General features: G+C 42.7%; 1 protein-coding gene across 4 annotated transcripts in view; it reads right to left on the bottom strand.

The window, feature by feature from the left end:
• Positions 1 to 1,559: 1,559 nt before the first annotated feature.
• The window catches only part of TNFAIP8 (TNF alpha induced protein 8), a 114,461-nt gene continuing 90,072 nt past the window's right edge, over positions 1,560 to 25,948 (bottom strand). For 3 of the 4 annotated variants that reach the window (XM_047729704.1, XM_047729703.1, XM_047729701.1), the window contains exon 2: positions 1,560 to 3,200. In XM_047729704.1, coding sequence (XP_047585660.1) covers positions 2,635 to 3,200 — 566 coding nt within the window. In that variant the 3' untranslated portion in view covers positions 1,560 to 2,634. Of the gene's footprint in view, positions 3,201 to 11,631; positions 11,895 to 25,948 lie in introns of those variants that run through there. The other variant, XM_047729705.1, reaches the window with a different exon arrangement.

Genomic DNA, 25,948 nt, shown 5'->3' on the forward strand with positions numbered 1-25,948 from the left:
TTATTAGAATATTTTAATTTTGGGGTGCCTGAGGGGCTCAGTTGGTTGAGTATCTGCCTTTGGCTCAGGTCATGGTCTAGGAGTCCTGGGATCGAGCCTTGCATCTGGCTCCTTGATGGGCAGGGAGTCTGCATCTTGCTCTCCCACTGCTACTCCCTCTGCTTGCACTCTCTATCAAATAAATCTTTTTTTTTTTTAAAGTACATTTTAATTTCCTAGCAATTACAGAGCACTTAACTGTTTACTACAAGTATTTCATTAAATGCATAGATATATTCATCTGTCAATTATTATCTGTCCAGATCAGTATGCTAAATTATAATCAGGTGCTCTCATCAGAAATCTCAAGGATAAACTAAAATCTCAGTAAATATGCAACTGCTATGTACAGACCACAAAATACCATTTTAATCCTTTGCAGGGGGCAAAACACAATCAGAAATCTTAAGCCTTCCGTTGTTGTTGGTTTTGTTTTTTGTTTTGTTTTGTTTTGTTTTTACATGGTGGGAAAACAGAATTTTCCAGATAATTGTGAATGAGACATTGTTCTATAAGACCAAAAAAAAAAAAAAAAAAAAAAAAAAAGAAAAAAAACCTTATTTCTGTACCAGTAAAGTTCCTAACACTGGTTCCTCTTTTGAACTCATTTTGAGTTGTAAATGGAAGAAGGTCTAAGAATCAGAAAAACACAAAGCTATTTTAAAAGTGACTTGCTCAGTATTTCTAGCCTCTGAACCTGGCAAATAACAGTAAAATGTCAAAGTAAAACCATACTTTTTCTGGGGAACACAATGGTGAAGACCACTTCTCTCTTGGCCGTGGGCACATAAAGTGCCTTGCCCGTTTGGGGAAGGAGCCAGGTGGGAGAAGCAGGCTGCACGGATTATTATTTGAGAGAGAGAGAGCATTATCAGGGGGCGGTGGTTGGGGGGGGGGCAGAGGCAGAGAGAGAAGCAGACTCCTCACTGAGCAGGGAGCCCCATGTAGGGCTTGATACCAGGACCCTGGAATCATTACCTGAGCCGAAGGCAGATGCTTAACAACTGAGCCAACCAGGAACCCCCTCATCAAAATTTGTCCCCAGGTTCCCTCTCTCTCTAGCTGGTCCTGTCCACAGCTATGAAACTATGCTCTTGCTACAACCTGTAAGAGTCACCTGCCCCCTCTGAGAAGTGAGAATGGTAATTTCAGTTTGGATCTGGGGGTTGAGGATTTTATATCAAACAGGGAGACACTCTGCCTCTCTCGGCTGCTAGTCTGAGACAAGGGTGGGTGGGTTAAAGCAGATCACAACCTCTGGAATTTTTAAGTTGTAGGCTCTTCCCTGGTGAACCCCTATTGTAATGTCAGTCTTCTGGGAGGCAGGCAAATACCAGGCAAAAGAGTATGTTAAGTCATGGAAATAGCGCCAATGCAAATATTTAGGGCTGGGATTTAAGTCTTTTGATTCCTGATAGTTGGTCAGCAGGTTTTTGGGTTTTTTTTTTCCCCCAATAAAATAAGATCTTTACTTTATCATTCACATGCATAAAATTATATAGAAATAACACACAACATGCTTAGAATACAAATATTCTTTGGTTTACTCATCAAGATAGCAAATAACAAAATAGCAAAAACCTTATCAGTTAAATAAAAAAGTGACTTTCTTTATTTACCTATCAAACCTTATTCAATGTTGAAATGCATTTATTTTCATTCTCATGGCCCACAGCATATGTTTTCTTCCTTTTTGGCCCTTTAAGACCCCTACATTATTTGGATGAGCTCATGTCTAAAATAAAGGTTGTTGTACTTAGTATTGCTGATTTTTACAAGAACCATCTAGATTTTTCCTTGTGTCTCTTACAGCTGAAACATATACTAAAAGTGGAGAGGCCACCAGCACATTTTTAAGAATTACCACATTTTCAAAGTATTACCGTTGGTACTAAAAAACAGGACTCAAGTCCCGAAGTATATTTGTCTATTAGACATTAGTCACGACGTCAAATAGAGCTGGGTCCTACAATACTGACTTCTGAGAGGCAGTTTCCTGTTTTTCTGAGGGTTCGATCTGACCGCCTTCAATTCTTGGAACGTCTTAATTCTTGATGAAGACCCAATTCTTAACTGTCAGTGACAAAATCTTTAACAAAGGAGCATTGAACAAAAGGGACTTGAAAATGAAATCATCTCAAAGTTGAGCAAGAGAGGGTTTTCGGCTTTTTAAGCAAGGTAGGAATACACAGTAAGGAATAATAGTGAATGAAAGTACATAACTCTCTACACATGAGAAATACCCAACGTGCTAAAGACACAACAACTGACCTAAAAAAAAAGCCAACACTTGCAGTTTGGAGCCATCCGCATTTTTCTTTGTACAACTCTCTATTTGCATCACACGACCAGAGACACCTTCCCCACGATCTGCTAACTGTTAGGGAGGGAGCGTTTCACCAGAGTTTTTGGCAATCTGCTTTTCTTCAAATAAAACAAGCTGCATAAAACATTATTGACAACGTCGGACGCCTGAGCTGGGCACCAGTCTTTCGGAAACATAGGTCACCTTTAAAAAATTCATTTTTCCTTCATAAATCAGCAGTGCTCCGTTTTCAAAGAAATCACGAGCGGTCCCAGTCTTAATGCACACGATCAGATGTTCTCCTCGTCCAGCATTTTGTTGACACCATCGCAGAGTTTTTGTAAGTGGGGCTTAAAATTCCCAAAGGGGTTATATAAGGCCGCTAAGAAATCACAATCTGAGAAATGGTCAAAGACGTTATTAACCCGTCCGTGCGACTTGGCCGTGAGATGACGCTGGATGATCTGGTGAAGCATCTCTCTGCACTCGTTCAGGAGGCGGGATAACACGTTCCGGTCAAAGGTGTACTCCACCTGGTGGAAGCTGACCACGGTCATGGCCAACTGGTGAACTTTCTTCTTGAATTTCTCCATCAGCGCCAGCTCGTCTTGGTTGAACTGGTTATTCCTGTAAAGGATGGCCAGCTTGATGACTGTCTTGATGAGGTTCTTAATGATCTTCTCTGCCTCTTTCTTGTTCTGGGTGTACTCCTTGGTCACTCGGTAGAGCTCGTCCAGCACCTCACTGCTCGTGTCATCGATGAGAGTGGTGGCGATGGATTTGGACACCATCTTCCCCAAGATCTTCTTTTGTGCCTGCACGGCCAGGTTTTTGGAATTGAAGACATCTGTGGCCACTAAAAAGAAGCAAATTAAAAAAAAACAACAACAGATATTAAGGACAATGTTCCTTCTCACTTTTCCACTATATGGTTGCCTTCCATCTACTGACATCAGTTTCTGTTCAGAAAAGGCCTAAAACTTTACTACACTTCTGGGCATTTGGTTCTCCTTCCTTTCTTCCTTCCTTTTATTCCTTCTTTCTTTTCCTTTCTTTCTCTTTCTTTTTAAAAGATTTCATTTATGTATTTGACAGGAAGAGACACAGAGCACAAGCAGGAGGAGAGGCAGGCAGAAGGAAAAGCAGACTCCCCGCTGAGCAAGGAGCCCCATGCTGGACTCGATCCCAGGAATTAGGACCCGAGTGGAAGGCAGACGCTTAACCGACTGAGGCACCCAGTTGTCCCAGGTTCTCATTTCTGAAAAGAACGGGTTCTTGAGCATCATCGTTAAGGTCTCCAGTAACTCAAGTATCTTATACCTTCTGTTATACATTCAATACTTTGTTTAGCAGTTGAAGGTGACAACCTTTCCAAAGATAACTTTTTCTGATTATAAAAACGTTACGTCTCACAAGGCAATGAAATATTATGCAGTTTCCCCCAGTTGAGTTTTATAAGAAATACATCAGAAATATAAAATCAACTCCACAACTGTCCTCTGGGCACCAGTCACCAAGAAAACTTAAAGAAACCTGTTTAATGTAAGAAGGATAAATAGAAAAGCCATATTAAGTAGCAAATTCAAGGAAGCAAATCAAAAGGAGAGCCCTGCTTTTTTTTTTTTTAAACTTCATTGCCATTTTTTTTTTTTAAGATTTTCTTTATTTTTCAGAGAGAGAGCACAAGCAGGCAGAGTTTCAGGCAGAGGCAAAGAGAGAAGCAGGCTCCCTGCAGGACAACAAGGAGCCCAATGTGGGACTCGATTCCAGGACCCCAGGATCATGACCTGAGCCGAAGGCAGCAGCCCAACCAACTGAGCCACCCAGGCATCCCATGCTTTTTTTTTTTTTTTTTAAAGATTTTATTTGTTTATTTGCCAGAGTGAGAGAAGGAGCACAAGCAGGGGGAGGGGGAGGCAGAAGGATAACCAGACTCCCTGCTGAGCAGGGAGCCCCAAGCAGGGCTCGATCCTAAGAACCTAAGATCATTGCTGGAGCTGAAGGCAGATGCTTAACCAACTGAACCACCCAGGCGTGCCCCAAGGAAATCCCTGCTTTAAATGTCAGCTGCAGAAAATTGAATTTCCTAAGACATTGGCCCGCCCCTTCCAGTTCAGCCTAACCAGCCCAGATTTCAACTCCCAGAAGTCTTAGAAAAGAACAGTCATTCTTTGGAGAGCTCATTGTCTTTTGCTATTTCTGATGAATGGCTGTTGTTCGTTCCCTTGAAACATTTACATATTCTATGGAAATAGCCACACTTTCATGAGCTCATGAAATGTGCTCCATGAATAAGACACTGTGAAAAAGCTGAGGCTCAGAGTTGGCTTTTGGAATTACCATCACTTAATTTGACGGAGGTGTAAGATACACGTAATAATCGTTGCGCATATTAAATACGAAACGCCATGTGATGCTCTTAGCTTACAGCTGGTCAGTGAAAATGCTCAATACATACTTACTCCTCAAACCAAGTTTAATTTTTTCCCTAAATATCCCCCCAGCACCCCCGACACTCTGTGCATACTACTCCACCAAAGTGTGAGCTTTCTTCCTCGCCTTCTGGGTCCTCCAAGCTGGAGTTTTAGGGGTCTCTATCCCCACTCTGGGGCCCAGACCTGGATATTTGAAAGCAGTTGTTTAGTAATGAAAAATAAAAAAGACTAAAAGTACAGATAGGTAGGAATGAGTCAGGGCATTAGCGATACACAATTCTTTCTTTTTTTTTTTTAAGATTTTATATATTTATTTGACAGATCACAAGTAGGCAGAGGGGCAGACAGAGAGAGAGGAGAAAGCAAGCTCCCCGCTGAGCAGAGAGCCCGATGTGGGGCTCGATCCCAGGACCTTGGGATCATGACCTGAGCTGAAGGCAGAGGCTTTAACCTACTGAGCCACCCAGGCACCCCCACAATTATTTCTAGTTTGGACAGGCTAGCGGCAGAAAGCAAAAGGGCAGCTGCTTCCCAATCCAGGTTGGGAGACTCCCTCCAGGTGGGGCTGTCATGTTCAGTCCCACGCTCAGGCCAAAGTAGCTCGTGGGATACAACCCAGGTAAATGCTAAGTGGTTCCTACCGACCAGAATGCCATTCATTAATATAAGAGCAACATGCCCTGAAGGAAAGGCTTCCCTGAACCATAACCTCTGTCCTCACAGATGTCGATATCTAAACATCTGAAACATGAACTGAAACTGCAGAAGAAGAACTGAAATATATTTTGAGAAAGAAAAGGAAAGCGAAAAAGCATGAGAAACGGCCAACGTGTGAAGGTTTCCAAGCTGTTTCAGATTTCCATTGGTTGCACCCAATTCTATTCCTTAAAGGTTTGCAAAAGAGTGCATGGGTTAATCCACATTAAATCGTTTGTATCAAAATAAACGGACACACGTAGTTACTGTTACCACATTAAGACCAGGGACCGTCTTCCGCCATAGAACTTAGGAGACAGATTTCAATAAATAAAACCGATTTATACAGGAAGGGATACCCCCCACATTTCAGATCCATGGGAAATAACAACGATCTCAGAAACTCACATAAAATTGGAAGGTTATTCTGTGTTGCAACTACTAGGGCCTGACACGGTCTCCCAACACACTGTCTGGGTGTTGGATTTACTACAATGTCTATTCGATGGAAACACTGTACACTATGAAATCACCGGAACCAGCGGGAGAGCAGTAAAAATCCTCTGGGTGGTCCTCTCTCCAAGACCGGACTTGAAAGTCTGCACCTCTCTTAAGCTCCTTAGCTCATTGAACCTCAAAGTTCCATTTGCTTTCAAACATAAAGACAACGGGAAACATTCTTTCAGGTAGTATCCCTTGAACCTCCCACAAGAGAAAGTGCAAAAAGAAAGGCCACGGCCAGCAAGATTGCTCCCAGTTTAGCAGGAATGGGTCTCAACCAGGACGGAGAAGCTGACTTCTGAGGCTTTCCCAGTTGTTGCCCCAGAGGAACTGCAGACCCTGCTCTAGAAACACAGCGGCCACTTCCTCCTTTCGTTCTCTTCTCTGGGTTATGTCCAGCTTGGTCATCTTTGAAAGGGAAGCTGAAGCTCTTTCTCCCCCTGCGCAGGGAAGGCATACATGCAGAGGATTTCTTTCCTAGCATTGGTGAAGGCTTCCTTGGAGCCAATGGGGCGTTGCAGCTGAAAACTGCTAGCCAGGGCTGTGTGGTCTGTGATCATGCAATATGATTTTTTTTTTTTCCCCTTGCAAATTAACTGCCTTTAGCCATTCCTGCTCAGGTTCATTTGTCAGCTCTGCACCCTCTACCAGATCCCTTAAAGGCCTGGTGTATCTCAAGGCTAGTCCCGGATCACATTTTTCTCCTCTGCTCTACCTTACCCCCATGTGAGCTCTTCCATTCCCGTGGCTTCTGATGTCCCTCAGGTCCCAGAACTCCCACACTTAGAACTCACTCTGACCCCTTTCTGGGACTCATTTTGCAAATGCATTCAGGGTTTTCCTTTTTCTCAGCTGTTTTGCAGGCATTCCAAATGCACCATGTCTACGATGGAATCCTTGATTCTCCTGTGTCCCCAATGCAGTCCTTCTCCATTCTGCCTTCACGAATAGCAACCCTTCCAAGCATTTGCTCAAGATGGGGGTCGGGGGAAGCCTGGCCATCCCCCAGTACACCATCCTCTCTCTCTTGCCCTGCCCATGACCAAGAGCCTTCCATTCTCCCCTCCCTACTTCCCTCCATCTCCACGGGTACCAGCCTAGTTCAAACCCTTTTCCAATCTCTTCTCACTGAGCAACCAGAGCCTTTCAAAATGTAGATTAGAAAAAGATGCTGACTTCCAGTCTTTGTGAACCAACGCGCTTACACACTTCCTTGTTCCTGACATCCTCCTCATTTGCCTAAATTTTGATGGTCTGCCTCTCCTCCCTAGACAGTAAGCTCTCTGTGAGCCAAGATGATACATCCGTGCCCTGGGTCACCCTCTGGGCCCCCGTGTGGGCGCCTGCTCCACGGCACTTCTTACAGAAGAGGAAGCCCACTTCCCCTCTCCCTTTGCCCCACTTAAACGCTTCCGTATGAAAACTTGCTGGCCTGCAAAATGAGAGTTTTAGATATATATGTTGGAGCGGGGGAGGTTGTTTGTTTTAAAAGCTAGAGAAACAGGTATTTGTTTTACCTAGCTAGCTATATGGTTTTCTTCTCTCGCACTCGAGTGTGGTTTCTTTTACTGTTGTCATTCAGGTCTTTGTTTTTTGTGGTTTTTTGTTGTTGTTGTTGTTGTTGTTGTTGTTGTTTTTTAAAGAGGACAGACTCGTTGCACACAATGAGAAAACACTGGAGGGCAATAATACAAATATTTAGTATAAAAGCCAATGCAGTGGTTTTGCCTTGCATCTGAGCCCTCTGGCTACAGTAGAAGATCAGACACAGGGTCCACCTGCTCCAAGCCCAGAGAGGTCTATGTTTAAACACGTAACAGAGGGACAGATGCAAGGTACATCCTGGGAAACCACAAAGAGGTGAAAATATGGCTTCAGTGTTTCATCAAGATGAATTCACTTGCGGCCCCTGGGTGGCTCAGCCAGTTAAGCATCTGCCTTTGGCGCAGGTCATGATCCCAGGGTCCTGGGATGGAGTTCTGGACTCGTTTTGCAAATGCATTCAAAGTTTCCCTTTTCCTTGGCTGTTTTGCAGGCATTCCAAATGCACCTTGTCTACAATGGAATCCTTGATTCCTTCGTGCCCCCCAAAGTGTTCCTTCTCCATTCTACCTTCATGAATAGCAGTCCTTCCAACCATCTTCTCAAGCAGGAGTCCTGGCTGTCCCCCACCACACATCCTCTCTCTTGCCCTGCCCATGACCAAGAGCCTCCATTCTCCCTCTCCCCACTTCCCTCCATCTCCAAGGGTACCAGCCTAGTTCAAACCCTTTTCGGGCGCCCTGTTCAGTGGGGAGTCTGCTTCTCCCTCTCCCTCTGCCCCTCCTGTGCTCTCTCACTCTCTCGCTCTATCTCAAATAAAAAGATAAAATCTTATTTAAAAATCTTTAATTAAAAAAAAGAATTCACTTGTGTTTGGAAATATGTACACCCTTGACTAAGGAAAAACGATGTCCTATATCAAAAACATACCAAGGACTGCCACTGGCAAGAAGGTTGTATAGAAAGAGATGTAAATGTCATTTTATGCCTACTTATCTTTGGGCCCTTCCTCTATATCTCTGTATCTCCTGTCTTGGTTTAACGGAATCATCCACATTTGCAACACTTGCTGTAAAGCAAATTGATATTCACGGAATTCCAGTTTTTAGCATCAACTAAATGCTGATAAACGCTGATGGTAAAAATACACTGACCCTTGTGTATAAGGGGAAGAAGTGGGCTCATAAAACAAAACCAAAAACAAAAACAACCCCCCCAAAACCCCATAAGAACTCATCCTAAAATGAATTAATGAAAAACTATAGTTTGCTGAAATTAACAGTTCTCCAGAATATTATCGCAATTAAGACACTGCTCGTCCAGTGAAGCCCTCAAGTAACTTTCCTTACAACCTCACCAGCAAGTGAATAATTTCATCAACCATCAGATTTGTTATACTTGGATTTTTTTTTTTAAGATTTTATTTATTTATCTGACAGAGAGAGATCACAAGTAGGCAGAGAGGCAGGCAGAGAGAGTGAGAGGGAAGCAGTCTCCCCACTGAGCAGAGAGCCCGATGCGGGGCTCGATCCAAGGACCCCGAGATCACGACCCGAGCTGAAGGCAGTGGCTTAACCCACTGAGCCACCCAGGCACCGCTATACTTGGAATTTCGAAGCAGTGCTGCAGATGTCCATGGATGCCATTGCTAATTCCCGCCTAGTTAAACCCTGATCCAGCGGGCCCAGTCTCAGGAAAGATGGAAAAGAAAACAATTTAGAGAGCATGTCTGGTTGTTGTGGGGTGTTAATAAAAGTTCTTTAAACAAGTATATAAGACCTTAGCTCTCTCCTACCTGAGTAACTCCGAATCTAAATGCGGCTTAGTAAGAAGCAGTGGGGATAAGGAAGTGGTCAGAGCAAAGTGTAAACAGTGTCCCAAGAAGTCAACAGGCTAAGAGTTGCCCTCCCTGCCTTGCGATCTGGTGAGCGCCAGTGGAGAAGCCAGGAGTCCTTGGAATGGCTGGTGAGGGGTCTGAATTCCCCAAGTGAGAAACTCATCAAGAGGAGAGAGAAGAAACAACGAACAAGAAAAAAAGAGAGGGAAAGTGCAGGGGAGGGGAGAGGGTGGCAGGCAGCAGAGGCAACAACCATGACAGCAAGGTGGGGGGCCACCTTACCCAGAGAGGAGGAGACACATGCCAGACACCTGAACCCTCAAATCAGCCTTGGGTCACACAGATGGAGGCCCTGACATAAAGAAACATTGTCTTAGGAGGATCAGCACACCTGGAGTCCTTCACCTGATACTAAAGGCAGATTCTGGTGTCTTTGTCTTTTCCTGTCCCCAAGTGGCTGAAGACCAAGAGTATGCATCGTCACAGGGACAAGCTAGAGCATTCACTTTGGGTCTCCTGCCACCTCTAGAAGAAGTACACCCTCACTTTAAAAGGCAACATAATAGGGGTGCTTGGGGGGCTCAGTGGGTTGGGCGTCAGACTCTTGGATCTCAGCTCAGGTCTTGTTCTCAGGGTCTTGAGTTCAAGCTCTGCATTGGGCTCCATGCTGGGCAAAGGAAAAAAAAAAAAAAAGAGGCAACATAATAAAGAAAACACATGTTAGGGAAAATGGTGACTTTGAAATGGGCCGAGAAAGCGAAAAAGGAAAAAAAAAAATCACTGGGTGGCTTTTCAGTAGAGAACCAGGAATCATAAAGTATCCTGTCTATTCCAGATTCCTTTTACTGCTCTTCAAGGAGCGACTCCATAACTGTACAACTGTACATAACTGTACAACTCCATACTGTACAACCTACAAGTTGTACAGACTAGCAGTAATGCAAATACCTCTTGTCCCTAGAGATACAAATCCATTTTTTCCAGGGGAAGTTAAGTCAGTGTTCATTTTCTTGTTTGCCTGTGTCGTGCTTTGGATTCTCCTGAACCAATTATAAGAGCTTACTGGTTCCTCATTAATTAGTGAGTTTGGTTAAATCTTTGGCATGCCCGTTTTGTATTTTTGGGAGAGTCATGAGTTTACCTTCTTAAAAACAACTTTCAATACATATTAGAATTTTTTCATCCATACCATTTAAAGTAGAAAAATTGCAGCATAAACCTTTAGCATACTAGTGAGAATTAATATACATTTCCTGAAGTAACTCATTCCACCAGGCGCCTGGAAAAGAAGGGTGTACTCAAAAAAGTCCAAAGATTCTGTATCTAGTGGTTCCAGGAACTGCCATGCCACTCAGGGATACAGCTGAGACTCGGTTTCCCCAACTGTCAGATGAGAATAAATGATGCCCAGTTCAAAAGGGCTGGACATAGACCACCTAGCAGGGGTCTCACTCAATGCCTGGAACAGAGTATACTTCTTCACAGTTTTGTTGGAAGAACTCAACAAACTAAACTTCTAATGCATTCTGATGCTTTCGAATACTGAATCACATTTGGTCAGAATTAATCAACTCCTTCTGGACAAAATATGCAGCTGAGAAATGCAAAAGACCAGATGGTTGTGTGAAAACAGAGACCTCACAGAGACCTCAGTTTAATAAGGAGTTACATTTCCTTTTCCATGATGACAATATATTAAAGCTTTCTCATGGAATTTCTGTTTTTTAAGGTGTTGAATCTCTTGTTCACAAGGACTCTGATAGGTAGCATAAGGGTATTTTGTCCAAAACAAACTGACCAATGGAGAACAGAATCGAAGACAAGAGGAGAGAAAGCATCACTGCCCATGCAAAACTGTGCAACTGGGAGAGATGCAGAGCAAATGGGCCCAAAGTAAAGTCAAAGCAAAAACCCACAACTGGCCAACAAGATTACCCCAAAGAGCACAGCATCTCCTGAGGAGCCTGTGAACCGGAGAACCAGCAACCCAAAGGCAGGGCAGAAAGCCAAGTAAGAGCAGCATGAAGTAGACAGAGGCTCAAGGTCAGGAGTCCCGAGCTGTAAATTTGAGTGCAATTTAATTCTTAGAACCTCGGTTTTCTCATCTGCTAAATGGGACTTCATTTCAAGTCCGTATGGCTTGGAGGAGAGTTAATGAGTTAGGAATCTGAAAACATGCAGCCACAGGCTAGGATCATGATCGCAGAGCCTTGTTCCCTTATTTAATACCCACTGAAACGGAGAAGCAGGGATTCCAACCCAACCTAGACACTCACTGTGTTCTCTCTCCTCGTAGGTCCCGGTGTTCCCTGTTTTCCGAATTTGTAGACAAGAGAAATTATGTCCTAAAGAAAACACTCTGAAGCCTTTCCCTGTGTGATCTCGGGCTGTTTCTGCTGTTTGAATTCTGGAATCTCTTCATCGTGATTTTAGGATCAACTCTGCGTCCTTAACTCCTGTGGCTTCGCGGTGTGATGATTTTAAAATTGAAAACGTAATTTCCTGAGTTTCAGCCCCTTTAACTTCATGTTAGACTTCATCTCTGCTCCTTTGCAGTCGACTTGCCAAAGGAATCGTGCGATGCCTTCATTTTTTTCTTCATGGCATAAACTCTGGCAAGATGTCTCTTCTGCCTCTAGCTTCACCCAGTACCAGGATTGGAAGAAAGGCTGGCGATATTTATATGAAGTAGACCCCAAAGAATGTCAGTCTTGTAAATATTAGTACAGATGATACAAGAATAGAAATGACTTTTGTGGTTACCCAAAGTCAGACTGAGAGGTTCATGGTCACGAGGACTCACTGGCTAGCCACTGAATTTTGAATGTTTATTCAATGATCCCCAGAACCACCCAGAATCTGCATTATCTTATTGAAGCTTCACAACAATCCCAAGAGGGAGGTTGTTATTGTCCCCATTTTACAGATAAGGCCATTGAGGTCCAGAGAAATTAAGTTACTTTCTCAAGGCCATACAGTCAGTAAGTGGGAGTGATGAGCTTGGATCTAGATATGTTCAACTTCACGCTATTCTCTCAAGAGTTACATTACACGACACGAGCTTTTAAAAAGAGGCTTCTTCTTGAAGGTATGGGAAAACCTAATATATTCGGCAAAGCAACATGAAAGGAAGGGAAAGAAAACAAAAGCAAGAGACTAGTTCTCCTCTGGTGAAGGAAACAGATTCCATATAAAGAAGATCAAACCAGCTGGGTCTAAAATAGCTTGTCTTTTCAGGGAAAACCCTGAGCAGTTTTTAAACATTTTAAAAGATAATGTTAGGAAACAAAAAAATATGCTTACACTGCTCAAAGGCCAGATGTAAATAGATAAAGCAAAAAGTCTCCCAGCTTTGCCCTCCAACAATACAGCCCGGACCCCAACTCCTGCTTCTCAGAGGTGAAAAGTGTTCTTAGATTTCTGGGACCCTTTCAGAGTTGGGCTTTTTCATGCATAGATAAGAATACACACGAACAGATACTGAGCAGTATGAAGAAGTCTTACAGGCTTGCAATTCTTAAGAAACACAACTTAAAAAAAATTTTTTTTTCATGTTGGCTCCACATCCACCATGGAGCCCAATGCAGGGCTTGAACTCATGACCCTGAGATCAAGACCTGCACTGAGATCAAGAGTCTGATGCTTAACCGACTGAGCCACTCAGGCATCCCAGGAAATGCAACTTTTGAGTGAAGACAGACCAACTGTGTGAGTGTCCCTAGTTCCATGCGAGACTGATACAAATGCTAGGGGGACATGGCTGTTAACAGCACGACGAGTCCTTCCGTGAGCAATGAGAAGGTAGTGAGCGTGAAACACAGATCTTTATTTAACGGAGGTGAACAAATGTCATGATTAGGGCAATCACAGATTATCATGGAAATGGAATACCTCTGAAAAGAGGGCTATCAGTAATTACCCCACGACAACAGGCCTGTGACTATTCCAGGGAAGTCTAAGCGGTCACTGAAGATGATTTACGCACTGAAGACATTCAAATATTTAGGACCTGAGAAATTTCACGAAAGCAGTAGCCAGCTTATCTTTCAAATTACGTTAAAAACAAAACAAACCAAAACCCAAAAAACCTAGCTCTTTAAGAAGTTAAAAAAAAGTCTAATGGGGAACAATATTCTCTCTGGTGAAAGAAATCTGGGGGACAGTGTATACTAAGGTACCCCTTAAGAGGCACAAAAAGCATTAATAACATTAAAGTCTGGAGGATTAGTAAAACAGTCAAGAAACACCATAAATTTATTTGCACAAGTTTTCCAAATGAATTACAGAAAGGTCTCATATTTGTACAAATTTGTAGGTTAAGGTTGGTGAAAACTACTGGCTAACAAATTGACTTGTTATCCCTCTGGAATGAATTCACAATCGTCTTGTGCACATAGCAGAGGGCAAGACAGGTGGTTGGGCAAAGCCAGGCAATGTGAGCACAGACTCCAGAGCTATACTGTGTGGGCTGGAAGTCTGGTTCTGCCACTGAATGCAGTGTCCCTGGGACAAATTACCCAATGGTTCCATGCCTCAGTTTCCCCATGTGCAAATGAGGCCACCTAAAGTTTTTCCGAGGATTCGGTAAGAATGACCCATATAAAGAGAGAACATGAACCCAAAGACAAGAGGCATTCCACAAAACTTCTGTTGAGTGTTTGTTATGTATCGGATACTGTGGTTTCAATGACAAATACCAGTATCGCCACTCCCCAGGCCCTCAGGGTGCCGGGGTTGGGGGGTGGTGCAGAACCGACCATGACTAGGTTTATAACAGGAGCCTGTTAACCATGCAACAGTAGCAAAGAGAGGGAACATTCATTTTGCTGGATGCAATCATGGAGGGAAGCTAGGTTTGGAGATTGACCCAAGAGATTGACCTTGAAGGAAAAGAAGATTCTGCCTTCCAGAAGTAAACATGACCACATTCCAGAACTGACCTATAGAATGCACCCCCCCCACCCCACTACCCCCAGCTGGAGAGGGATTAACAATTCTGCCCAGGAGTAGCTGTATGTCTCCGGTCAGGAGCCCAAAGATATGTGCAGACCCCATAGATTTTAGAAAAACTGGAAACACTGAGTATAACATGTTGTCTAGGCCAAGAGAACTCACAGCACAAAGATGCTCCATTTTCAAGAGGATTAGTGGCAGGGAGGGGACATCTACAGTATCTGGGTCAGGAATGTCAATGACACAGGCCACCTGCCTTAGAAGAATCTAGAAACTTCTTAGAAGTACAAACTGCCCTCCCTACTAAATCAGAATCCCCAGGACTACAATCTAAGAAGCTGCATTTATAAGAGGCACCCTATGTAGTTTGGATGTATAAACACTGAAGTGTATTCCCAGAACGCTACACTTTAAAAGGTTCAGTCAGAGGGACCTGGGTGGCTCAGTGGGTTAAGCCTCTGCCTTTGGCTCATGATCTCAGGGTCCTGGGATCGAGGTCTGCATCCGGCTCTCTGCTCAGCAGGGAGCCTGCACCACCCCCCACCACCCGCCTGCCTACTTGGGATCTCTCTCTATATATATATCAAGTAAATAAATAAAATCTTTAAATAAAATAAAATGTTCAGACAGACATACTTCGGTCACACAGGCATGCTCTAAGTAGACCCTGGATGGATTTAATTCCCCCTCAAAATATTTTTGCCAAAAAGTAGATGTGGGCTTGTGCACAGAATCCAAAGAAAATGTTTTAAGAATAGAGCTTATTGTAGTAAAGCCTCAGAGAATTTTAATGCTGTGTCCAAGAGAACAGAGAAGTTAGTCTCTCTTAAATGTTACTTAAACCAAAATTTGGACAGGTCCTAACTCTATCACTCATACAGGTTTGAAATAAAATAAAAAATGTCCTACAAGCATTTATGCAAAAGTGATTTTAGTGAACTGTTCTTCTTTTAAATTAAGTGAATGCTTCCTTATTTATTATGTTGGATTAAGATAAATGATGTTTCTCTCTCTCTCTCTTTTTTAAGATTGTATTTATTCATTTGATAGAGAGATAGTGAGAGCAGGAACACAAGCAGGGAGAGTGGGGGAGGGGGAAGCAGGCTTCCCGTGGAGCAGGGAGCCCGAAGTGGGGCTCAATCCCAGGACGCTGGGATCATGACCAGAGCCAAAGGCAGACGCTTAAATGACTGAGCCACCCAGGTGCCCTGATGTTTCTCTTAAAGATTTTTCAATTAAGCTGGATTTATTTACACACTTCTCAAGGGCATGAAACCTTTCCACTATTGATAAAATCCCATCTTCTGCCAGAGTGTTGAGGAAAATCCTCTAAATAAGCTCTATGATTTTCTTTTATTTTTTTCTTAAAGATTTACTTATCCATTTTAGAGAGAGAGAGAGAGCACGAGAGAGAGCATTTATAAAGAGGCACTCTAAGTGGTTTGGGTGGGGCAGGGAGGAGAGGCAGAGAGACAGAGAGAGAACATCTCAAGCAGACTCCCCGCAGAGTGCGTAGTACAGAGCGCAACGTAGGGCTCAATCCCAGGACCCTGAGATCATGACCTCAGCCGAAACCAAGTTAGATGCTTAACCAATTGAGCCACCCTGGCACCTAAGCTCCATGTTTTCCCACCCTTTTCCAGCTCCATGTTTTCCCACCCTGCGAGGGGCTCTGGCTCCTGATGAATATTTACACACACTCAGTGCTTAGAAAATCAGTAACGGGTTTTAAAATCCAGCACATTAAAAAAAAAAAAAAATCCAGCACACAAGAGTGCAGTTTTGTTACTGAATCAGACCCTAAAACAGGCATCAGCAGTCCATGTAACTCTTCTGGTTTCATCAGGTGGCTCCTGGTTAAATACTACGGACAATCGGACAATAAAAGTACAGCTGACATTTGTGTAGCACTCCGAAGTTTGCAAAATAATTTCCCAGTAACACTTTTTGGGTTGATCAAACTGTTCTGGGTTAGTCCTCTTAGGACTTAACCTGGAGGCAACCAGGTGGAGAGCCAAGATTCGGAAGTCAAGGGACATGTCCAAGGACATGGCAAAGTCAAGGTCCGCTGCTTCAGCCTCAGGCACACAAGCGCTCCATAAGCAAAGTGCATTTCAGATGGTTTTCATTGCTCATGAATTGTCCATCAAATGCTATGATGTGGCTGAGTCAGCTTTAGAATCCCACTTTTTTTTTTAATACTTTATTTTTATTTATTTGACAGACAGAGATCACAAGCAGGCGGCAGGGGGGGGGGAAGCAGGCTCCCCTCTGAGCAGAAAGCCTGATGCGGGGTTCGATCCCAGGACCCTGAGATCATGACCCGAGCTGAAGGCAGAGGCTTAACCCTCTGAGCCACCCAGGCGCCCCTAGAATCCCACTTCTTAGAGCTTGTCTGCTTCCCAGGAGGAAGCAACTCCTTGAATGGGAAAAACAGAAGGAGCACAGGTCTTCCACAGTCAAGAACTCAGAAAAGCTAAGCATCTACCCTCCCCCTCTCCCTCCATCCCTGCTTGATAAAGTCCAGCTCAGCCTTTAAAGGCAGCCATATCTACCATGAAGCTTTTCCAAATCCAGAGGCAGAAGGATCTCTCCAAATCTCCAAGAGAAGAAATCTCTCCTTCTTTTAATGTGATTTTCTGCCTTGTGGTTGAGTTAAATTCCAATCTTATCATGCTTGATTATGATTCCTGTCCACTGAGGGAGCATGTCTGTTCATCTTGGTGTTCAAATGTGCCCTCTGGCCGGCATGGAGTGATCTTTGTGGAACCCATCAATATTTTTTACAGCAATTCATGAAGATGTGTCAGGAAATCAATTCAATTTCACATATCTAATGCTTCACAAATAAGTTTACTTGTACTTCATGGACAAAAACAGCCCTACCAAGGAGACGTAAAATAGTTTTTTGTTTTAAAGGAGAGGAATCGGGGCATCTGGGTGACTCAGTGGGTTAAGCCTCTGCCTTTGGCTCGGGTCATGATCCCAGGGTCCTGGGGTCAAGCCCCGTATCGGGCTCTCTGCTCTGCAGTGAGTCTGCTTTCCCCTCTCTCTCTGCCTGCCTCTCTGCCTACTTGTGATCTCTGTCAAAGAAATAAATTAAAAAATCTAAAAATAAATAAATAAATAAATAAATAAATAAATAAATAAAGGAGAGGAATCTACATAAAAGACATGCATTTTCCTTTTCTGTCTCCCGCTTTTCTCCTCTGTCCTTTGCCAAAACATACAGAATAACTAGCCACTTTGTTTGGAAAAGTGACCATATTTAGCTAACTCAATCCCTACAGCAAATGTTCTGGAATCTTCCATGCAAATATCCCAAACCCATCTGTTTGAGTATTTTAGGAGGAGTAACCTCTTGGCCTCAGCTCGGGCATCTCTCAAATATGCACTTTGGCACAACCTCCCAACATTCTTGTCCAAACTTCTCCCCCATAAATGTATTAAACGAGTTAAGCTAGTGAAGCATTTTATAGCCATGTCAGTGTCTTAGAGGCTAGATCCCACTGACGGCAAGCCAAAGGTGAGATGAGATTTGCTGGGCTGGAAGGTAAAGCATCTCAGATCCACCGAAGCTCTGAAATTGTTGGATAAAACCCTGATTAAAAACCCCAGAGGTTTCCAGAAGCAGTGTTGCTTACTCCTAGGTACTTCCGGCTTGACACTTAGCTTTCTGTGAAGTACTTTCTACCTTTCTTACTAAACTTTTCTCCTCTGCTCCTCTGTATTTCTGATTTTCTTTGAACAATCATAAGATCTGACTAAAACAGGTTTACACACCCACACGGCAACATTGGTCTTGAGGTAAACCGTGGCTGCCGCCTTGAGAAGGAGACCACCCTTCCCAGTGTACCACAGGCCCTCCTAGGTGATCTCCACGTGTATATATTCATCTCCCACGCTCTCCAGCCATTGGCGTAGACGACTCCTTCCTTACAGAAATAAATATGACTATACGTCAGAGCCAACCTATACAACTCCTACTGCTTCTTCAGGAATTAAAAATTCTAGGTTTTGTTTTGTTTTGTTTTAAAGATTATTTATTTATTTATTTGACAGAGAGAGATCACAAGCAGGCAGAGAGGGAGGAGGAAGCAGGTTCTCTGCCGAGCAGAGAGCCCGATGCGGGGCTCGATCCCAGGACCCTGAGATCATGACCTGAGCCGAAGGCAGCGGCTTAACCCGCTGAGCCACCCAGGCGCCCCTGTTTTGTTTTTTAGTAATCTCTACACCCAACTTGGGACTTGAACTTCTGGCCCTGAGATCAAGAGTCTCACACTCTTCCAAATGAGTCAGCCAGATGATCCAAGAGGAGAGTTTGTATGTATGTATGTATTAAAGATTTTATTTATTTGACAGAGAGATATGCAGTGAGAGAGGGAAGACAAGCAGGGGGAGTGGGAGAGGGAGAAGCAGGCTTCCTGCTGCTAAGCAGGAAGCCTGACATGGGGCTCAGTCCCAGGACCCTGAGATCATGACTTAACCCAAAGGTAGATGCTCAACACTCCACGAATTAGAAATTCTGCCCAGCAGTGTACCTGAATGTCAGACAGTGAAGGATCTGTGTGCGTCCTACAGATTTTACAAAGAATTTAAGTAGAAATTATAGATAGCCAGTGAAGGTCCAAGGGGGGTTTGCTGGGGGAAATGGTGGGAAGGTTAAGAGCAATAATGACTTGTTTTCATAACACCTGTTACGTAGTCCTTCACTTCAGGAAGCTATAATTGCACACCCAAATCTCCCCCTTTTATCTACAGAATGTGCTAACTGGGTCACAGACAGGTGGGGAATTTGCCACGTTTATCAGTGTCCTAGGAGAAAGCTGAACAGGGATTTTCCATACCAGTTTGGAGCTCTCCATAGATAGCAGACTTTTGGCAGAAAAGCCTTCTCCACTTATTGAATCATTCATTCATTCATTCAACACATTTTGTGGAGCACTTAAAGGGTGCTCTTGGGGAAAGTGGGGAAAGTGTATGCTCTCAAGAGGCACATATTTATACACATGTATAGAAGACCTAAGATACAAAATAACAAACATGTATCAAAACGTCAGGTTGTGACAGAAGCTAGAAGAAAACAAGGGTATGTCTGTGTGGGTGCGTGCGTGCGTGTGTGTGTATGCATATGCGTGCAGTGGAGAGGAGTACCAGGGGAGGGTGTGGGGGGAAGCTATGCTATCTCATCCAGGGTAGTCAAGCAAGTCCTTTCTGAGAAGGCTGATATTTAAGCAGAAATGTGAAGGAAGAAAGGGTCCTATGGTCCATCCCAAATATCACTCCTTCTCTTAAGGCTTTATTGACCAACACAGTCAGAAATGTTCTCTCCAGTCTCTAACTCTCCCTGCAAACTGCTTTATGTCATATTTATTTGCTTCCATCTTCCATGAAAGTTAAACCCTTGGGATTGGCTATAATTTATTACTTATTCCTTGACATAATAAATGCTCAATTAATCTTTACGATGTATCTGCTGGCTTTAAAAATTCCCAGGTCCTTTTGGAAGGGGGTGGGAAGAAAGACAGGGGAGGCATGGGGGACAATATTGCCTTTTTTATAAGACATAAGCAAAATATGAGATATAAATCAATTATACTACTATTCATTAGGTATCATATCTCAAATACCCTCACTAAGAAACAAACTGCAATGTCAACCTTTGGGAAAAGTTTATTCTAAAAGAGTCAGTTCAGCTATCTTTAGTCAACTAAAGATAGGCATCTAAAACAATCCTCTTCTGATAATATTTGGAACTGGTAAGGTTTATTAAACAAACCACATTCTGCAGCGATAGTAACATAAATCTGTTTCTGGGATGGATGTTGCTTCTTAAGATAAGAAAGGCCTATTTTTTAGAATAAATATAAAAGAAATTGGAAATTTTGAAAAGCATGAGCTCTCTTGCCTTTGCTAGTTTATTAAGGAAGAAAGAAAGAGTTGAAAATTAAGTCAGGATATAAACCTTTAAGTTCTCTATCTTACTCTTATTGAAATTGGCTAATTTAAAATTATATTTAGAATTAAAAATAATAAAGTTCTCTGAAAACCAAAGAGACAAATAGTTACATTAAAGTAATTATAATCCTTTGATGTTGATGACATATACTTGGTATATTAAACTCATTTTTCAGTTAAAGAAAATAACTAAAAAGGCCATTATAGTCATTCTCTTGTAAGAACTGAAAAACGGTTCTCTAAATATATGAGCTTGCTGTCCTTGAGATGAATTACTTCCCTAATGGTAGATATTTGGGTAAAATAAACTTTGACAAACAACATAACTTATCAATTTTACGACCGGCTGCCAACTAACAACAAAATAAATCATTTCTTTAAAATACTTTGGCCTGGGGTGCCTGGGTGGCTCAGGCTTTAACCTCTGCCTTCGGGTTGGGTCATGATCCCAGGGTCCTGGGATCGAGCCCCGCATCAGGCTCTCTGCTCTGCAGGGAGCCTGCTTCCCTTCCTCTCTCTCTGCCTGCCTCTCTGCCTACTTGTGATCTCTGTCTGTCAAACAGATAAATAAAATCTTAAAAAAAAAAAAAAACAACTTGGGCCAGGAATGCCTGGGTGGCACAGTCAGTTAACCGACCAAATCTTGGTTTCAGCTCAAGTCTGATCTCTGGGTTGTGGGATCGAGCCCCAGATGGGCTCCACAATCAGCAGGAAGCCTGCTTGAGGATTCTCTCCCCCTCTCCTGCTGCCCTTCACCCCCATGTGTGCTCTCGCTTTCTCTCACTCAAATGAATAAATAAAATTTAAAAATTTAAAAAGATAGAATAATTTGGGTGTCCACACTTTCTCATAGCTTTGCCTTTTTATCCAGACAGTTTGGTGCTCCAGAATTAAGGCTACCATTTCTCTTCTCACCACCCTTCTCACCGGCCCTATTTTTAGAGATGCAAGAAGGCATGGAGACCAGAGGTGGAAACACAGAGGTCTAAGGTCAATACAGGGTTATAAGGTTAACTTCCTTAAACTCCCTGCCACTGTCTCCCCTGTGGAAAAGTGCTTTTTGTTGGGATTATCAAAAGTAGCGAAGAGTAATTTCTCTATTTAAAAAGGAGATTACATACTTTGGGCTGGTAACATGATTTGGTTGGGTATCCATAATGTGTTTTCTTTTTTTTAATTATTTTTAAAGATTGATTGATTGATTGATTTATCAGAGAGAGAGAGTACACACAAGCAGGGGGAGAGGCAGAGGGACAGAGAGAAGCAGGCTCCCCGCTGAGCAAGGAGCCCCATGTGGGACTTGATCCCAGGACCCCAGGATTGTGACTTGGGCTGAAGTCAGACACTTAACCAACTGAGCTACCCAGGTGTCCCATGTTTTTCTTCTTAAAACTGAGATAAAATTCAAAGAACAGTATGCACCACCGTCACCATTTTAATAGTGTATGATTAAGTGATTTTCCTTATGAACCATCACCACTATCTCCTTCCAGAATATTCTCATCACCCCCAAAATGGACCCTCATCATGTTTTAATTTTTTTTTTCAATTCATGAAAAACATGCAAAAGTTGGGAGCATTGGCCTAAAAATTCACATTTCCAGCTTCTCAAGAAAAACCAGACCTTCTGACAACATTGGGGCTGGTAGCAGTGATGCAGGCAGGAACCAGCCCTCCAGCTCAACACCTGGCCAGGAAATTACCCAAGGCCTGTGAGTTAGCCACCCCTGCTTTAAACTTTCAGGGACTTAAGCCATTCTGAATCACTCTCTGGAGAGCCTTGGGTGTGACTCCAACAGATTCCCGCTCCTAAGAGCCCTGTGCTCCCTAAGGGGGCAATCAAGCTGAGCAAGAAGGCAGATTCCTAGCTCTGACTCTGCAATGGTTTTGTGGGTTCTAGCAACTTTTTTCTACATTTCTTTCTGTGAAAGCCAGAGTATGTGAGCGGGGGGAGGGGCAGACAGGGAGAGAGAGACTCTCCAGCAGACTCCCTGCTGATCACAGAGCCTGACACAGGGCTTGATCTCAGGACCCCAAGATCATGACCTAAGCTGAAATCAAGAGTCCGCTGCTTCACTGACTGAGCCACGAAGGCGCCCCCAGCAACTTCTTCATTCACCTTTTCCTCAAAATGCCTTGCATTTCCCACCCCACGATATTTGCTGATATCTCTCTTTTCTACCTGAAAAGTCATCCCCTATTTACCTGGGTGACATCCTCAACCCCTGTTCCTTGAGGACCACCTTCTCAACGTGCTTTCGTTTTCTACTTACTATTGTATTTTATTTCCCTGTGATTGCTTAATATAGTATTAAACAAAGAATATTTTTCAAAAAGGGAATTATATGTTATGTGAATGGTAAGGTACTATTCCTTTACCTATATCATAAGGATAAAAATAATTAAAAATTTTTAATGATAAAAATTAATTAGATGAGGAAAAAAGCCAATACCATTCGTTTCTAACCAACCAGAAATCGTTGCCTGCGAAAGGCCACGAGCCCCGTGTCTACCTGCACGGTACAAAAGGGGATGAGTCAGGATGAGTAAGGTAACAAAGGTCACAGAGCCTCAAACACAGACATTCCCTTTGGATGACGCAAGTGTTCCAAGGGAACCGAAATGGACAGATCTTCTGTAATATGACTGAAGACCATTTAACTCTATGCCTTGAGCCTCCTAAAATAATTCACTGAGCCATCACCAATGGAATACCTACCATACTTGGGGAAATAAACACAACCCCTCCCTCCCAAAGCTTCTTGCCCGTGGGAGCCATCTCAAGAGCTGTGCACGAATATCTCGGCCAGAGAGAGCCCTTCCTTACCCTCTCTAACCCGGAAGTGGCATTCCCCTTGCATGCACTTCCATATGGGCAGGGCTAACAGCTCCTACACTGAAAACTGCTCAAGGCTACAGAACAGACCTTCCACACTGCAAATCCTTGTCTGGTGAAGGCTACCAGCACGAACTTAACATCTGGTCAGATTCCTGACATACCCCCATTTTGACCATGTCCTAGTAGATAAAGGGCCCAGCCAAGTATGGTGATAGGCATGGGGATAAATGCTTGCATCTCTTTGTCCTTTCTTAAATTTAGTGGTATGATAAACACTGAATATAATGACTATCGGGGAGTCATTCTTGATGTGCTAAGTAAGAGCTATTTGGTTTAGGTCATTGTTTTAAAGGTTAGTAAGTAAGTGTGCCTAGCTGGCTGAGGGTGGGGAAGTGGGTAGTGAGGCTTTGTGTTTGGAGGGGGCAAAGGGGCTGAGCACCTTCTGTGATGACTCCAGGTGTTACGTGTGACTGGGAATAATCAGTTTACTCTACCAGGGTCAACTTGATAAAGAGACAAAGAACAAAGATCCCCATTAGCAAATAAAAGCAGAGTTAACTCACCTCGCATTTAAAAAAATACAAAAGACAACTTATGAAGATCAATTTGTAGTTTTTGGTATCTAGAGCGATTTTCTAAATACTTTTGCCTTGTATGATTTGCAGAACTTCAGTTGATAAGGCTACGAATGTAATTTTACTAACCTAAATGATTAGCCAGATTTACAGTCATATCTTTGGGAAATATTACTGATCATATCAAGCAGTTATTATTATAGTAAGTTCTTCATAAGTCACAGAACCTCCAATTAAAACACTGTTTCCAAGGAGAAAGACAACCTCCTTGACAGAAATTTTCTTATTGACGTGATTTTTAATATTTTCCCTGATGCAAAAGGCACAAGATATCTTAGAAAAACAATAATGAATTTACTTCCAAGATGTGAGGCAATGTGTTATAAAGAGTACATGCTTAGGAAAAAGATGAATCAAGTCTACAGAGGTATGATTGGAGTCAGTTTCCAAATCTGAAAATTTACCCTAACACCAAACAGTTTTCCTCTTGAACTCATCTCCTCTCATCTCCTGCTGATTTTCCATTTATGCTATTTAGTCTATGTTCCTGCTTTGAAAAGGAGGGTGAATAGAGTTAATGGATTTGGGAAAAGAAAGGGGGGGTGCTTTTTCTCTTACGTTTTCGGCATCTATCTTTAATGCCGTTTGTTGAACTTGGAATGAGGAAAACAGATGTCACTGTTGGACATAAATGTCGTCTCATACAGTATTTTTAAGCTGTCAGCTGTACACTTGGCCTTTATGTAGACGATGAACAAGTGCTTCTCTGTACCTTTATTTCCCCGAAACGTATAAATATACAAATGCCAGAACTCCACCCACATTCCAATGAGGGGCACATTCTACAGCAAATACCCAAAATGAATTTCTGTTATAGTCTCCCTGCTGGTGAATCAAAATAAAAAAAAAATTTTTTTTCATTATGTCCTACAGAATAAAATAAAGCCATGTGACAAGTTGCCACCACCAAAATATAGGAACTATGTTTAAGTGAGTGTATAGTGATTCTAGCTAACAACAAAAGCAATTTAATTCTTGAATACCAAGTGTCTAGGATCTATGAGTATGTTTCTTCCATTACATTGATATCGACACAAAACAAAACCATCTTAGATACAAGCAAAAAGAAAGAAAGAAAGAAAGAAAGAAAGAAAGAAAGAAAGAAAGAAAAAAAGAAAAGAAAAGAAAAAAGAAAAAAGCTATAGAATTCTTGGATTAAGATTCCAGGTTCCAAAAGTGGGCCTTAATACTATCCCAGCTCTCTAAGGTCTTAACGGCATCTAACAAAGTATGGAGGAGTCAGGGGTTGGGTCATCTTTTCTTGAACTGACTTCTGGCTCATTGCATTTTGATGGAGCGTAAAGAATCTGAAATATTTTAGTACATTTTTTTTTTTTTTTTAAATCATTAGGGGTAGTGAGGAGAGGCCTGGAACTCTGGCTGGAGACTGGTGTTGGGTGAGAAGAGATCTTGGTAACGGCCTTGTCTTTTTCCCTGGCCTCAGTGCAAAATGGCAGTCCAATCCTAGAAAGACCACTGCTTTGGTCTCAGAGGAAAGATTTTTTTTCATGCATGATTCAGATCATTTTGACCAGTAGCTTGCCTTTATCACTCATTATTTGATAGAACTTCAGGGCATAGATGTTGATGGTTTAAAGCACGCAGGGGCCTTTAACCTGCTGTCGAAGTCTGATAAGGTCCATTTCTCATCTTCTGGGTATAAACTAACAAAGGAAAGCTGGAATTTTAGTTGCTCAAAGCATGAAATCAGGTTTAAAGGCCTATTTTACTCAGTCTAAAGAATTTTACACATGAATTTACTCATGCTTTCCCTGTCTTCCAATCAAGTAACAGCTTTCTCTTCTCCTAAGAGTTGCTTTTTATTTTATGAGACTGACACGCTACCTACTGCGCTAACGAGGCACCTGAGTTGCTTTTTATTTTAAAGTAGACTTAAGAGTAATAAGCTTCTCTGGCCTGATCCATGTCCCAGTGGCTAGAACTCAGGAAAAACCCCATAGGAACAGAATTCTAATGAACCGAAACAGAAAGATGCTTCTGTGGCAAAACAAACAAACCAACCCCAAAAAACAGTGAGGGGGGGAACCCAGACATTTCAAACACAAGGGTTGCATAAAACCATTCCCTCTTCCATTGACCCAGAAGTGTTTTGGTTTTTTTTTTTAAAGATTTTATTTGTTTATTTGACAGAGAGACAAGGAGAGAGGGAACACAAGCAGGGTGAGTGGGAGAGGGAGAAGGAGGCTT

This window comes from Lutra lutra, chromosome 5 (genome assembly GCF_902655055.1).
Source record: "Lutra lutra chromosome 5, mLutLut1.2, whole genome shotgun sequence".
Classification (NCBI taxonomy): Eukaryota; Metazoa; Chordata; class Mammalia; order Carnivora; family Mustelidae; genus Lutra; species Lutra lutra.